Consider the following 16,254-nt stretch of genomic DNA (forward strand, 5'->3'; position numbering starts at 1 on the left):
GGCTCCCCCATCCCTGGGATTCTCCAGGCAAGAACACTGGAGTGGGTTGCCATTTCCTTCTCCAATGCATGAAAGTGAAAAGTGAAAGGGAAGTCGCTCAGTCGTGTCCGACTCTTAGCGATCCCTTGGACTGCAGCCTACCAAGCTCCTCCATCCATGGGATTTTCTAGGCAAGAGTGCTGCAGTGGGGTGCCATTGCCTTCTGGGTCAATTTACCAAGAAGATATAACAATTGTATTTATGTACCCAAATAAATACATAAAGCAAATACAAACAGAACTAAAGGAGAAATAAGCACCAATGCAATAACTGGGGACTTAACTACCCAGGGTCTACAATGAACAGATCATCCAGAGAATCAATAAGGAAAGAGCAAACTGGAACAACATTATAGACTTAATAGACCTGACAGACATATATAGAACACTCCATCCAAGAGCAAAAGAATATACACCATTTTCAAGCACACATGGAACATTTTCTAAGCTAGATAATATGTTAGGCCACAATACAAGTTCTCAACAAATTTTAGGAGAAATAAATTATATCAAGTTTTTTTTTTCCTACTGTAATGATAAGAAACTAGACATCAATCACAGGAGGAAAGCTGAAATTTTACAAATACATGGAAATTAAACAACATGCTTATGAACAACCAATGGAGCAAAGAAGAAAACAAAAGGGAAGTCAACAAAATATCTTTAGGAAAAATAAAATAAAAACATAACACACCATTACTTGGGAATGTAGCAAAAACAGTTTGAGGAAAAGTTATGCCTATAAAGGCCTAAATTAAAAAAAAAAAAAAAGAAAGAAAGACCTCATTGAACATCCTAGCATTATACCTCAAAGAACTAGAAAAACAAGAACAAATTAAGTTCAAAGTTAGCAGAAGTAAGGAAATAATAAAGATCATGCAAAAATAAATAAAATAGAGAATAGGAAAACAGTAGAAGACAATAAGAAACCTGGTTATTTGAATAGGTAAACAAAATTGATAAATCTATGAAACAAGAAAAAGAGGATTCAAGTAAATAAAATTGTAAGTGAAAAAGAGACATTACAACTAATAACACAGAAATACAAGGGACCATAGGAAACTACTATAAACAATTATATTACAACAAATTGGACAACATAGAAAAATAATTGATAGATTCCTAGAAACATGCATTTGAATAAATGCTTTCAAATCGTGGTGCTAGAGAAGACTCTTGAGAGCTCCTTGGACTGCAAGGAGATCAAACCAATCAATCTTAAAGGAAATCAACCCTGGATATTCATTGGAAGGACTGATACTGAAGCTGAAGCTCCAATATTTTGGCCACCTGATGTGAAGAGCAGATTCATTGGAAAAGACTCTGATGCTGGGAAAGATTGAAGGCAGAAGGAGAAGAGGGTGGCAGAGGATGAGATGGTTAGATAGCATTTCTGACTCAATGGACATGAACTTGAGCAAACTCCACTAGATAGTGGAGGACAGGGAAGCCTGGTGTGGTGCAGCAACAAAACCCCATGGGCGGCAGAGCCTGGTAGGCTGCAATCCATGGGGTTGCTAAGAGTCAGACATGGCTGAATGACTTCACTTTCACTTTTCACTTTCATGCATTCGAGAAGGAAATGGCAACCCACTCCAGTACTCTTGCCTGGAGAATCCCAGGGATGGGGGAGCCTGGTTGGCTTCCATCTATGGGATTGCACAGAGTTGGACATGACTGAAGTGACTTACCAGCCATAGCAGCAGCAAGGAAGCATTTAACAGGAGGCTTCCTGTGTTCTGTTTGGGATCTGTCATGAATCCTCTGTCCCTTATTAATTCCTGAATATTCAGAAATTAAGTGGCTCCAATGGCACCCCACTCCAGTACTCTTGCCTGGAAAAATCCCATGGATGGAGGAGCCTGGTGGGCTACAGTCGATGGGGCCACTATTAGTCGGACATTACTGAGTGACTTCACTTTCATTTTCCACTTTCATGCGTTGGAGAAGGAAATGGCAACCCACTCCAGTGTTCTTGCCTGGAGAATCCCAGGGATGGGGGAGCCTGGTGGGCTGCCATCTCTGGGGTCTCACAGAGTCAGACACGACTGAGGCGACTTGGCAGCAGCAGTAGCAGGAGCAGCAGCAGCAAACTACTCCTGGGGGCTTAGGAATGCATGCATTTCCTTCATTAGTTTTTCCATATGGTGATAAGTAACTATTTATGACTCTCTTCCTTTTTATGAAACATATGATAAAAGTGATTATTTACAACCCTCTGTCTTTGATATGGATTGTCTTATAATGTTTTGTAAGTGTGGAATTTTGATTTTTATCTCTGCTGAAAATAGTTACCTTGTAAGACAGTATAAATACCCACACAATGTTGAATAAAACACCTTTGCTCCATCAGATCTTGGGTCCCCGTGTCTTTCTTTCTCCCTCTTTTTTTCTCTCTCTCTCAGGCTAATTCTCTGGAGCACAGAGGCTCACTGAGCTCATTTTCTTACCCGGGCTTCTAAGACCCTCTGGTGAAGGTGCACTGTGCCTTCACCCCCTTGAGAGGGCGCTTGGTGCCTATGTGTAGCAGTGCAAGCCTTGTGTCAAAGGCTTTATTGGCTTTCTGCATAAACCAAGGAATATCAGCCTCTTTATTTCTCTCTTTTACTTTCTTATCGTCGACTCTGGACCACCAGGTTCCGGCCCATTAAAGGACCTCAACAATAGATGAAAAATTAAAGTTATAAAATTATCTCAGTAGACACAGAAAAGGCTTTGACAAAATGCCAAAATGATAACAACTTTCAAAATTGTATACAGAAGGAATGTACCTCCATATAATAAAGGCCATAAATGACAAATCCACAGCTAATGTCATACTTAAATGTGGAAGGTTGAAACTTTTCCTCTAACACCAGGAACAAGCAAGAGTGCCCACTCCTACCACTCCTATTCTGCTTAATACTAAAAGTCCTAGCCAAAGCAACTGGAAAACAAAAAATAAATAAAAGGCATCCAAATCAGAAAAGAAGGAAATTTGTGTTTGCAGATGACATGATTTATATATAGAAAACCCTGAAACTCCACCAAAAAAAATTGCTAGAAATAATAAAATACAGTTAAATTTCAAAATAAAAAATAAAGACAAAAATCAGTTGCATTTCTATGCATTAACTACACATTATCTGAAAAGAATAGCATTAAAAGCAGTGAAATATTTAAGAATAAATTTAACCAAAGGGGTGAAAGATCTATGTATTTAAAACTATACAACCTTGATGTAAGACATAGAAGACACAAATAAATGTGAATATTTCCTTTGTTCATAGACTGAAATAATTAATATTGTTAACTATCCAAAGCCATCTCTAAATTTAATGTAATTCCTATCAATATCCTAATGACACTCATTTCACAGAAATATAACAAAGAATTCTAAAATTTATATGGTGCTACAAGAGTCATCAAATAACCAAAGCAATATTGAGAAAGAAGAACAAAGCTGAAGACATTACATATCCAGATTTTAAACTATATTTCAAAGCTATTGTAATAAAAACAGTATGGTATTGACATAAAAACAGACACATAGACAAAGGAAACAGAATTGAGAGCCCATAAATAAACTCATGCATGTATGGTCGACTAATAGTTTACAGCAGAATGAAGAATACTCAGTGAAGAAGGGACAGTTTCTTCAATAAATGATGTTGGGAAAGCTGGATATTCATATTCAAAATAATGAAACTGGATTCCTATCTTACACTATTCACAAAACAAGACAAAAACAATCACATAGATACAAAGAACAAATTAGCAGTTACCAAAGGTGAAGGGGGGTGAAGATAGCAAAGTGGGTAAGGGAACTAATTATATGGTAATAGATTTAAAGTAAACTCTTGATGGTCAGCACACTGTAGTGTAAATGTAAGTCAAATTATAAATATACATGCTGCTGCTACTGCTGCTAAGTCACTTCAGTCGTGTCCGACTCTGTGTGACCCCATAGATGGCAGCCCACCAGGCTCCCCCATCCCTGGGATTCTCCAGGCAAGAACACTGGAGTGGGTTGCCATTTCCTTCTCCAATGCATGAAAGTGAAAAGTGAAAGTGCAGTCACTCAGTTGTGTCCGACTCTTAGCGACCCCATGGACTACAGCCTACCAGGCTCCTCCATCCATGGGATTTTCCAGGCAAGAGTACTGGAGTGGAGTGCCATTGCCTTCTCTGATAAATATACATATAAAATGTATACAATATTATAAACCAATGTTATCTCAATAAAAAAAGAAAAATAGAAGAAACACAAATGAGGAAAAAAATAAAGAATTTGACAAGTAGAAAATAAAGACTGGTAGCTCAAAAATGATTAAAATGATAAATTTTATGTTATTTATATTTTACTAAAATGAAAAAGAAAAATGTGTTATGATTTATCATATCATAGGATACTACACAGCCTTTTAAAATAGTACAGACTTTAAAATTTCATGATATTTTATTAAATATACGTACTTCTAAATATATTCACATGTATGTAGAAGTGTTTCTACAAAAAAAAAGAAAAATATCTGCAGAGTTAAGATTTTAACAGTGCTAAGCTTTTAACAATGGGTACCACTTGTGGTGTTAACTTATAGGGAAGACTTTAACTTTTACATTATATAGTTTTTAAATGTTTTAGTTTATGTGTTAGCTTATGATTGTTTTAAAATTAAAATATGGACTTCAAACCATATTATCACGTTTTCAAAAAATGTGTGAATTAAGGAAGAAAATATATTCCTAAAACTTCTAGAAGCTGCAACAAATATAGAACCGTGGATGTAGTGAAACTTACAAAGATTATATCTCATTATAAATATGGCAGCATCTAGATTAGCTTGTGCATATAAAATATGTCATTAAAATTGAATGCAACCACAACAGAATTTTATGTAACTTTGATTTAATTCTAGTTTGGTAATAGTGACTCAAAAATTCATTGAGTCACATATTTTATGGAGGAACAGGATGATCACTGTAAGAAACATGGCTTAGAGCTCTGTACTGTCTGCTCAGAGAAAGCACTTGCCAAAAAAGAATATGGATGCAGCTCTCTGTATGGAGCAGTCCCACAAAATCACTAACCTTGGGTTCATGCACTCTAGGCTTCACTGTCTCACTATCTCCAAGATCTCAAGTTCTTTTATTCCCATCCTGTTTCCACTTATAAAAAGAATTTAGAGCAGAGTTTGACCTGTACCTGAAAGAACTAATAGGAATCAAGCTCTAATAACAAAGTTTTTCCCACTCCTGAGTTCAGTTGGGTTCTTCCAGATGATCTCTTCAAAGCTTGAGCAAACTACCCTTCACAGTAGATGCAGAAATAGTTTTATGGAGGAAAGCACCTGGATGAGGTGTACTGGAATGCTAATTCTCCCAGGATCTCTGAAGGACATAATAGTTTTGAGGTTTGGAGTCATGGATGGTTTTCCAAGAGCAGAATCTTCTGTAACTCTACATAACATCATCATAGTCCATATCTGTAAGATCTGCCTTCTTCAGCCTGGAATATATGGCTGAGGAGTCCTAGAAGCAAAAGTAGAACTTGAGCAGGATAGAACATGGGTAGAACTTGAGCAGGGAAAACAAATAGAACATATTTTTGCAGGTTCTCTTTCTGATCTGCCTGGACACACCCTACCATGGTGCACCACTCAAGACAGAACACAGACCTTTCTGGAAGACTGTGGCCCTAGGCATTTTCAAAGGGCTTGCGTCACATTGTTAGGCTACAGACATGGTCCTGATGAGCTGTAAACTGAACTACATATGCAAAACCTTCTTTCATTTTTATGGGTTTGTATTAGGCCATTCCATAGGCTATAATTGTTTAAGTGCATCAGAATTATGTATCCATAAACTAAACTTAGCCTGTCGCTAGAGTTTATCAAGGACTTGAATTCTGTTCAGAGACGATTGGCTGCCACACCACACAAGACAAAATTACAAAGCACCTCCTCTATTTGCATACATGCAAAGTTGGAGTTTCTACAATTTTCTGAAAGCAATTGTGTATTATTAGTGAAGTCTTGAATTGATCAAGGTTTAGAAATTACCAATTTTTCAATGACAAAAATCACTTTTAGTTTCATTTTATTCAATATCAATTTAGTTTTTGACATGATGTTTAGCTAGCCTTACAGCACAAAGTGATGTATGCATGGTAAAACAGTATTTCAGAATAAAGATTTTCAAACCAATAGAACTTTTAGACTAAGCATGCACTACAGTTTAGCTACAAACCTTCATACATCCATTGCTAAAAAATATGCATATAAGAGCCTCTAGAATTATCTTGTAAAAAGATGCTTTACTGTTATAATTGGATGTTTTAATCCCCATTATGTGGGGAGATAAAATAGGAGATAGATGATGAGATCTTTTGTTTTTTCCAAGTGGCCATAGTTTTAGAAGTTTGAGACCCAGTCCCCAGAAGAAGGAGTGAAAGAGCAAGGAAGAAAGAACAAGGATTCTAACTCACCTTATCCCCAGGATGTGTCCCCAGGGGTTCTTCTGTGAAGACAAATATATGTGAGATTCCCTTTAGAGTCCTTCCTTAAATTAATGTTAATGAAGACTTCTTCCTCTCCTATTTCCTGTAACTTGCATCCATTAATATTTTCTGTCTTACTTTTCTGCCATCACAAACATGGCTAGGAAAATTGGCACATGCGAGTGTGAGGGCCAGATGGTCCCTCCTAGCATTTGCTGTTGCTGTTTAATTGCTAAGTTGTGTCTGATTCTTTTGCAACCCCATGGACTGTAGCCCACCAGCCTCCTCTGTGCGTGGGATTTCCCAGGCAAGAACACTGGAGTGGATTGTCATTTTCTGTTCCAGGGGATCTTCCTGACCCAGGTATTGAACCTGCAGCTCCTGCATTGGCAGGTGGATTCTTTACCACTGAGCACCAGGGAAGCTCCCCTGGCATCAATACCTCTCAGTATTTCTGTGTGCATCAAGCACAGGGTGGGACTACAGCCACAACTAGGCAACCACTTTGGGGTGCTATAGAGAATACAGAGTTGGTACCATTTCCAATGCTGCCAACAGACAGGGGGTGAGATACACAAGTTAGCATCATTACTAGGACCTACTCAAGGCAGCTTCCAGTCCACAGGCCAATCTTCAAATAGGCATAGCAATACTCATATTCAACTCCAAGGATAGAAGCAGCAGTGCCAGCTGCTATGTTGCCATACACAGTCACTGATTATCCTCCTGGCTCCAGGAAAGGCAAAATCAGAGACAAATTCACTCTCTCATGTCTCACCTGCTGCTGATGGCTGTTCCTGTTGCACACGGTACACCAAAGAATAAACCTCATCCCCACTTACAATATTCACTGAAAGAGAAAGAAGGAAGCCTCATTATATGACACAGTCCCTTCTTGACATTTAATTCACTCTGTACCTACCACCTATCACAGCCATGAGGACAGAGGAGTCACTGATTTGTAGAGGTGGCAGGGACACAGCAGAGTCAGGTTCGGTTCAGAGACATCACCAGCCCCCTCTGCCTACTTTGGCCCAGGTCATTTGGGAAGCCTCACCATTTTCATAGTCAAAGTGTAGTTGCTCTGGGGCTTGTGAGTTGAAGTAGGTGGATTCTTGGGGTACAGGGCTGGGAATGCTCCTGCAAACACAGAAACATACGTTATCTATTGGATAGAATCCCAGATGTTCCAGACATAACTATCTGGGACCATGAGTAAAACAGTGTAGGAGAGAAGCCTGAAGGAGGAAATGTCCTGAGAGAATGCTAATTTATGTGGAAATCAGCAATCAGCACAGCTGTCTGGTACAAGCAACAGCTCTATGCTTGCAGTGAGCAGGGCATTGCAGAGCATCCCTAGAGTACATATTCCAGGAGTGTAAGGTTCTTATCTGACAGCTCTCTGTGGTATCGCCCACACCCAGGATAGTGTTATTTGCATAATAGGTTCTCAGTAAATATTGAATGAAAGAATAGTTATTTACTCCAGATGGAACCAGTTGCTACATAGAACAAGCAGCTTGAGGAAGGAAAAGATAATGGTCTTGCATATGCATGTATAACTGAAAATTTTCAGTAAATCTGACTTGTAATTAGAATTACAAATAGATGAAATTAGTAATTTCAGCTATTTTGTTGTGGAAAAAAATCTGGCTTTTACTGGCAGAAATAATAACATGCTATAAAAATGTATCAAATAAATACTGATATTTCCCAATGAAAGTATTTTAAAAATCTTTTCCCCCTCTAAATCAACAAGGGCCTACTGTATAGCACAGGGAAATATACTCAGTGTTTTGTAATAGCGTATAAGGGGAAAGAATCTGAAAAAGAATATATTAAAATAGCTGAATAATTGTGTTATACACCTGAAAGTAACACAAATCAACTATACTTCAATAAAATAAAATCAAAAATAAATTTTTAAAAATATCTTCCTCCTTTAATCTTCTAAGAAACACCATCAAAAGTTTTTCAGTATGTTGATTGTTCTCTGGCCTGTATTCTGGAAATGTGTGTATATCTAAACTACTCTGAGATATTTCAAAGCTCTCAAAATCTTTACATGCGTTCATGATTTCTAGAACTCAACAAAATGATTTACATACTCTCAGATTTTGGTTAATTGATCGAATAAATGTATGAAACTGGTCAATATAGTAGAGCTTTCTTATTCTGCAGATTTAGTGAAAGAGATAAGTTAGGACAAATGATGACAGGATTTACATTAATTAGCTAATATATAAAAGAAGAGGAATAGCAAATGAAATTACCAGTGGAAGAACTCTGGAGTAGCAGTTTTAGGTATGATAAAACATGGAGAAAAGCTCACAAGAGAGAACAATTCCAAAAAATCTTTAATAGCTTTATCTATATATAATCAGTGCACACAGAGCAAACAGAGGTCTCACCTGACTGCATCCTTGGCTGTACGTCTTCCTACAAGTCAAACAAATGAACATACATGTCAGTGGAGGAACTCTCTCAGTGTTTTCATACAGTCCTTGTGCAAGGACTTGTCTTATTCTAGCATGCCCATTGCAAGGTGCTCTTTTGTGCCCAGAGTACATCCTGGCAATTATTTGGGCAGATCCTTCATACTGCAGTTGAAGCGCTTTAGGTCCAGAATAGGCAAATGAGTTGCCCAAAGGCAGTTAATATCAACTTTGGACTTGAGTCTAAGCCTCTGTACCACACCTATAACATTTTTTGGTTTTGGCTTTACAACCATACAATCTAATCCTGAAAGTGCTCCCCTGGTGGCTCAGACAGTAAAGAATCTGCCTGCAATGCAAGAGACCCAAGTTCAATCCCTGTGTTGGGAAGATCTCCTGAAGAAGGGAATGACTACCCACTCCAGTATTCTTGCCTGGAGAATTCCATGAACAGAGGAGTCTGGTGGGCTACAGTCCATGAGGTTGCAAAGAGTTGGGTACAACTGAGCAACTAACACTCACTCTTCAACCTAATCCTATCATAACAAACTGCACTACCATAGACACATTATAGTTGGGGTGAGGTCTCCAAATATGCCTGAAAATCTTGGAATTTAAGTGAGAATCTCACATCTTCTCTTGCCCCATCTCCAACTTGCTCTATGAAGAACATGAAACCTGAGATTAAACATGCAAATAAATATGTAATTATCAGTTGAAATGAAGTGTGAAGCTATTGGTACTCTGATCAAGAACGTGTGCTATGATTTGCTTAGTAACTCAATTGTGTACAACCATGACCTCATGGACTGCAGCCTTTCAGGCTCTTCTGTCCATGGGGATTCGCCAGGCTAGAATATCAGAGTGGGTTGCCATGCCCTCCTCCAGAGGATCTTCCCAACCCAGAGATCGAATCCAGGTCTCCTGCATTGCAGGCAGATTCTTTACTGACTGAGCCACCTAGAAGAGAATTGTAGGCTGTGTGGCCAGGTGAAGCCTCTTGGAGAAAATGACATTTAAACTGAAAAGTGACAAAGACAGCAATGAACAGACTGTGTGAATGCGTGGTTGAGCATGTCAGGGAGAAAAAAACATGTGTGACAGTATTCTAAGGCAAATAAGAATTAGTGCATTGACTTTAACTGGGAGATAGTCAGTGTAACTGGAACTGTTCATTGTATTTCTCTTCCAGTGGCTGATTAGTTATTTTAAATAGTTACATTTGTGTATAAACATTAAACCACTGAAGTTCAAGGTATCAGCTTAACCTCAACTGATAACATGTGGGGTTGAAGGGTTTTACTAAAAACTTTCACTACTTTAATAGATACTGACCCATGTGCTGGAAAGTTGAGGGGAGAGCCTGTGAGCAGATAAGTAGGCAAGGTAGCTAATGGAATATATTCATCCTTAATAGTATAGATGTCACAAATCTAGCCTTACTTCAGTGAAAACAAAGATCACAGTAACAAAATACCAATCTCTATAAATACTAACCTATTTTTCTCTTGAGCCAGCAGCAAAATAATAGGGCCAAAGTGATGGGAGCAAGGATGCCAAGCACCAACTCAATGACTCCTGAAGTAAGAACTTCATTTCTGTCTTCCATAGGCACTGAAGGAAGAGACCTGTACATGAGCTGCCAAGGAGAAGGGCTTGGGTTTGGGGTGAAGATATTTTGAGCATGGATTGAGGCCATTCCTGCTCTTCCTGGGGCAGGTGGGATTTATTTATACACCCAGGGACATGCAACTTGTCACACTGATGAGAGGAGAAGAGAGGAACCAGCCTTGATGTCCTCATGGTCCCTTGCATATATCTCCCAGGACAGGACTACCTGCAAAGCCTCATCTTTGGTAGCATACCCACCGGAGACATTGTGGGGTCAGCAAAACTCTCCCAGGATGCTGAGAAGAAACACTGACCAAGACAGCTCCACAGCTCAAGCTATACCTGTGATGTTGAGTGGTACCACCTCACTGCGCTGGGCCACCTGGCCATTGTTGGCCTCGCAGTAGTAGTTTCCAGAATCTTCTGCAGTCAGAGAGAGGTTGAAGGACACTCCTCCTCCAAAGGGAGCTGAGCTGTTCCCCAGGGCACCATCTTCATGATAAAACTGGTACAGGATCGGGGGAGAGCCTTTCTGGGCTTCACAGTGAAGTTCCACTATGTGCCCCACCACCAGCTGGGCTGCAGGAGCCCTGAGGGTGAGGACAGGGCGAGACACTGGAACTGAGAGATAGTAGACTGTCACAGGAGGTCTCTGATGATGCCACACTCCCAAGCCCTGCCCACAGAGGCTCAACCCCAGTGAACTTTCTCAGGGTGCCCCAGAGGAACACACTGGCTGAGCTGAAGGGCAGTGGAACTTACTTCTGACAGTGATGCTCACCAGCTCACTGAAGCTGGGCCCATAGCCATTGTCAGCTGCACAGTAATACTGGTCAGAGTCACTCTCTCTCACTGCAGGGATCTCAAACGTTGCCATCAGTGAATGCTGGGTCTTCATTTTCAGACTTAAACCCCGGGCTCCTCTGAACCAGAAGAAGGTGATATCTCCTGTGCCCTCAGTGACCAAACACACAAGAACCAGCTTCTCTCCCTCTATCAGGTGTCCACCTGGAGGTTGTATCTCCAAGCTCACATTACCGATGGGGACTCCTACATGAATACAAGATGACACAGGAAGGCCCTGAGTAGGAAAGGTTTCAGGGACAGGGTACTTGTGACAGTCCTGGAAGCAAAGGCTTCTGGTCAAGTCAAAAATTTATGTAAAGGTGGGATGAGGGACAGGTAAGGAGTCCTGCTGATTTGGAATTGGCACTGGTTGGGTTGAAGATGGCAGGGTAAGAAAGACACCATAATATTCCTATGGAGGATGCAGTGTCTTCTCCCTGCCTAGAATGGTGTAATTACCAGAACCGTGATCTCTCAAACTCCCATTTTTAAAGGCACAGTAGTATAGTGGTTAAAAGTCTATGTTACAAAGCAAACTGCCTGGGTTGGAATGTTGGTTCCAACTCTTCTTGTGTGTGCTTGCTTGTTTGAATTACTTAAGTTCTCTGAGACTCAATTTTCCACCTGTAAAATGGAGATGATAATGGTAGCTACCTCCTACAGTTGCAGGCTTTAATTAAACAACATGTGGGAAGCACTAGAACAGGGCCTGTGGCATATGAACTATCCAGTGGCTTTTGTAGAGATCCAGGTCCACAGTGTTGAGTTTTGAGCAAGTTTGGGAAAGCTCAGCTTTTGGGAGGTATTAACATGTGTTTATGGTAACATGGATACCTCTTTGTTTGAGAGTGGGAGAGGATGTCAGAAATGTCAACCCTGATATGGGATAAATATGGTTCAGAATCACAAAACACCTTCAATTCCCTTTTATCTTTCAAAATCAGACCTCAATTTTTCTTCCATAAGCCTTTACCCCTTGGCCTTTTCTTCAAAGCTTGCTCTTACCACCTCAGTCAGACTTATCCCTTCTCTACAGTTTCTATCAATAGTCAACCTGTACAACATGACCACCCTCATTGTTTTGGATGCCAGCCGAGTGTCAGCTTCTCACAGTCAGGAACTATGTATTATGCAGCTTTCTCCTCCACACCCTCCAGCACAATGATGAAATACAGTAAGGTCTTTCTAAACATTCTTTTGTTTGCTTAAACAGGAATAGCAGGAATAAGGGAAGACTGCTTAAGAACTCTGATAAAATAAATATTAAGATGTTTTCTAAACATCTATTTTAAATACTATTTTTTTAGGTTGAATCAATCAAGTCTTAAAAGTTGAAAGTTATTTGAGTTTATTGCCAGTAAATTAAGAGATACCGTAACTTCACATGCCTCACTTTGACATTTATGGTGTCATCTATTAAAATATCCCTTATGATGTGGAAAAATTAAGATTCTCATATAGTTCTGGTGGAGTGAATGATTCAGCCACTTTGGAAGTCAGTCTGGCAGTTTGGTTACTATGTAACCCAGCACTTCAACTCCTAGTTCTAATATAAGAGAACTGAAAGCATATACCTATACAAAAATTTGTGCAGATTATCCATAATAGTCAAAAGTGGAAATAACCCAAATGTCCATCAACTAATAAATTGATAAATAAAATGCAGTATATTCATACGATGAAATGTTATTCAGCTATAAAAGGGAATGAAATATTGATACATCTAAACATCAAGGAATCTTGAAAATATTGCCTAAGTGAAAGTAGCCAAAGGACAACATGTTATATGATTCCATTTATATGACATGTTCAGAATAGGAAAATCCATGGAGATAGAAAATACATGGGTGGCTGCATAGAGCTAGGGAAAGAGGAGGGGGAAATGGGGACTGACTGATAATGAATAAGGGATTTGTTTTGGGGATGATGGAAATGGTCTAAAGTTGATCATGGTGAAGGCTGCCTAACTGTGAATGTCCTAAAAATTAATCGTGCACTTCAAATGGGTGGATTTTGCACTATGCGACTTATATCTCAATAAAACTGTTATTTTAAAAAGTTAAAGAGATGTCCCTGGGAGTCCAGTGGTTAAGACTCTGACTTTCAGTGCAGAGGGGATGAGTTCAATCCTTTGTTGGGGAGCTAAGGCACCACATGCTGTGAGATGTAGCCAAAAGTTTAAGAAATTATCAACTAAAAAAAAATTTTTTTTAATGACTCTGATGAAGAGAAGTTTAGGTGCATGCCTCAAACAGCATCCATGCATGCAGGAGCAGAACACAATAGTCAGGGAAGACCAGACTAATGTCTCTGCCCGTCTTGGCCCACCCCAGCAGTGGTCCCCACTGGCACTCACTGTGAACTTCTATCTGGACTCTTCGGCTCAATTTGGCTTTGATAGATGTTATCTTTGCTTGACACCAGTAGGACCCTGAGTCTTCCTTCCGCACGACAGGAATCCGGAATTCTGGGAGGCTATCCAAGGCCGGCCCTAGGGCTCGACCATCTTTGTAGAAGAGGAACTGGAGCTTGGCATCCAACTTCTGTGGAGGGGGCTGGGTCTTACAAGTCAGGGTCATTGTGTTCCCCTCTATGGGCCGAGAGGGGCTGACTATCAGAAACAGTTCTAGAGGGAAGAAATAAACACATATTCTAGGGCAATGGAGCTCAGAGATCCTGATCAGAGGCACTTTGTGTTCTCAGCAAGACTTAAAGAACCAGCTCATTGGACACACAGATCACTTCTCACATTACCACCCCGCCTGGACATGGCCCATGGGCTTCCAACTGCTCACACACAACTGTTCACATCCTGCCCCTACACAGTGCCACTTCCTTCCACAAGGCAAACCCTTCCCTTTGACCTGGCTCTTACTTTTTGAAGTTTCTATCCATGAACTGAAATTACTCTTGGAGACAACGCAGGGATACCGATGACTGACACTAGAGTTGGCACTGGAGAAGGCGAAGCTTGACGTTTTAGGGAAATATACTTCATTTATCCTTGTGATAAGCTGTACTTGTCATTTTCTTCTGTTCCTCTTTCCCTGATGTCTCAGACCCACATTATCTCTTTCAGAGGTAGAATATGACACATGGAAGATCAGTCAGTTTGGGAAATACTCAGATGAACTTGATTTTTTAACTATTTTTTCCTGCCCCTTTTATTGCTATTCCTAATGGAAGGAACAAGCATGCACTTGCCAAGAAATAGTCTGCACCCACACACCCATGTGGCCCAGATCCCTTGCTCTGGGACCTCTATACAAACCCCTACAGAAGCCATGTATCCTTTTTTGGCCATAGGGGCTCTTTTCTGGATGAATTAAAGATGAGTAAAGTTGTATTCTGCTTTCATCTTACGTCCTTCTCTATCCCAGTTGCAGCAGTTCATGAAATATCAAAAGCCCTGATAGCATTTGCTCATAGCATTTGTTTATCCAACCTTCAGAGACTCTGTTCTTTGAGAAGTTTTAAGAATATCCTTAAGAAAAGCATCTTTGTCTCCTTATCAGGTAAAAATGCTAGGTGTTCTAGATCACTGAGGGGTGATTCCTGGTCCAGTGTCTATAATCTCCAAGCCTTCCTATCGGAATGCTTTACCCTTGGACTTTTAACAATTCAATTCAACCGTGGTACCATGATAGCTCTGTTGGTAAAGAATTCGCCTGCAATGCAGGAGACCCCAGTTCAATTCCTGGGTTGGGAAGATCTGCTGGAGAAGGGATAGGCCACTCTCTCCAGTATTCTGGCCTGGAGAATTCCATGGACTATCTAGTCCATGGGGTCACAAACAGTCACGACTGAGCAACTTTCAGTTTCATGGTACCAAAATGTTTGCCTGTGCTGAGGCATGGAATACCCTGTGCATTTAGTCATTTTCTCTCCTTGGAAAATTGTAGTCCCCAGAGGACTGAGGAGCAACAGTCTCGGGAGCAGGGCAGGAAAGGGAATTTTAAAAAGGCAACTGTAACCCACTCTTTTGAATGGGTCTGGGATAAAGATGGGGTAGGACACTGGACAGGGCAGTTTGCACAGGTCCAAAGGTCAGTCTTGCAGTTCAGTTTGTTTCAGAAAATTCTCATTTACAAAGACTACCTGGCAAATTCCTGGTGGCCAAAGCTTTGATTCTTTATCCTGGATGTGACTTAAAATTTCTACTGAGGCTAAAATGAGTCACACACACTTGTGGAGTAAAAGTAGAGCCAGGCGCAAGGCATCATGGCATCAATACAAGGTGTGAATTAGTCTTGGACAAACATCAGGTGAGTAACTGAGTATTTCTGGTCATGGAATTCCTGTGTTTCCTAGTTGCACATTAAGCCTGTGTTGGAGTAGCAGGATAACCCCTTTTAAACCTGCACAAGAGAGCAGTCTTCAATATGTTGTTGTTGTTGGTGTTCAGTCACCAACTCAAGTCCAACTCTTTGAATCCCATGGACTGCAGTATGCCAGGCTTCCCTGTCCCTCACCATCTTCTAGAGTTTGCCCAAGTTCATGTCCATTGAATCGGTGATGCCATCCAACCATCTCATCCTCTGTCACCCTCTACTCCTTATGCCTTCAGTCTTTCCCAGCATCAGGGTCTTTTCCAATGAGTCAGCTGTTCACATCAAGTGGTCAAAGTATTGGGACTTCAGCTTCATACTTTAGTGGAAGATTTCTTCTGCGGGGAAATTTCTTTCCCTCCTTGCCTGGTAAAAGTAAGACTGAATTGGGAGCAAAGTAATGAAATAAGCTTGCATCAACCAGAGTCTGAGAGAGAAATCGCACTGAGATAATAATTATGGCTGCAGAGGAGGGCTGGAAATAAGAAGAAGGCAGTAGTCTACAATTTGTATGTGCC

At 40.3% G+C, this 16,254-nt stretch overlaps 1 protein-coding gene across 3 annotated transcripts in view; it reads right to left on the minus strand.

Moving 5' to 3' along the window:
* Positions 1-4,345: 4,345 nt before the first annotated feature.
* FCRL1 (Fc receptor like 1) overlaps positions 4,346-16,254 on the minus strand; it is a 33,173-nt gene continuing 21,264 nt past the window's right edge. For 2 of the 3 annotated variants that reach the window (XM_086393485.1, XM_086393487.1), the window contains 9 exons: positions 13,765-14,034; positions 11,325-11,612; positions 10,905-11,183; positions 10,449-10,565; positions 8,928-8,955; positions 7,574-7,656; positions 7,295-7,366; positions 6,505-6,536; positions 4,346-5,549 (listed from right to left, as the gene is read on the minus strand). In XM_086393485.1, the coding sequence (XP_086249611.1) occupies positions 5,478-5,549; positions 6,505-6,536; positions 7,295-7,366; positions 7,574-7,656; positions 8,928-8,955; positions 10,449-10,565; positions 10,905-11,183; positions 11,325-11,612; positions 13,765-14,034 (1,241 nt within the window). In that variant the 3' untranslated portion in view covers positions 4,346-5,477. The remainder of the gene's footprint in view (positions 5,550-6,504; positions 6,537-7,294; positions 7,367-7,573; positions 7,657-8,927; positions 8,956-10,448; positions 10,566-10,904; positions 11,184-11,324; positions 11,613-13,764; positions 14,035-16,254) is intronic. The other variant, XR_015161214.1, reaches the window with a different exon arrangement.

Source organism: Bos grunniens, chromosome 3 (genome assembly GCF_055505025.1).
Source record: "Bos grunniens cultivar Pamir isolate PY7600 chromosome 3, Bosgru_T2T1.0, whole genome shotgun sequence".
Classification (NCBI taxonomy): domain Eukaryota; kingdom Metazoa; phylum Chordata; class Mammalia; order Artiodactyla; family Bovidae; genus Bos; species Bos grunniens.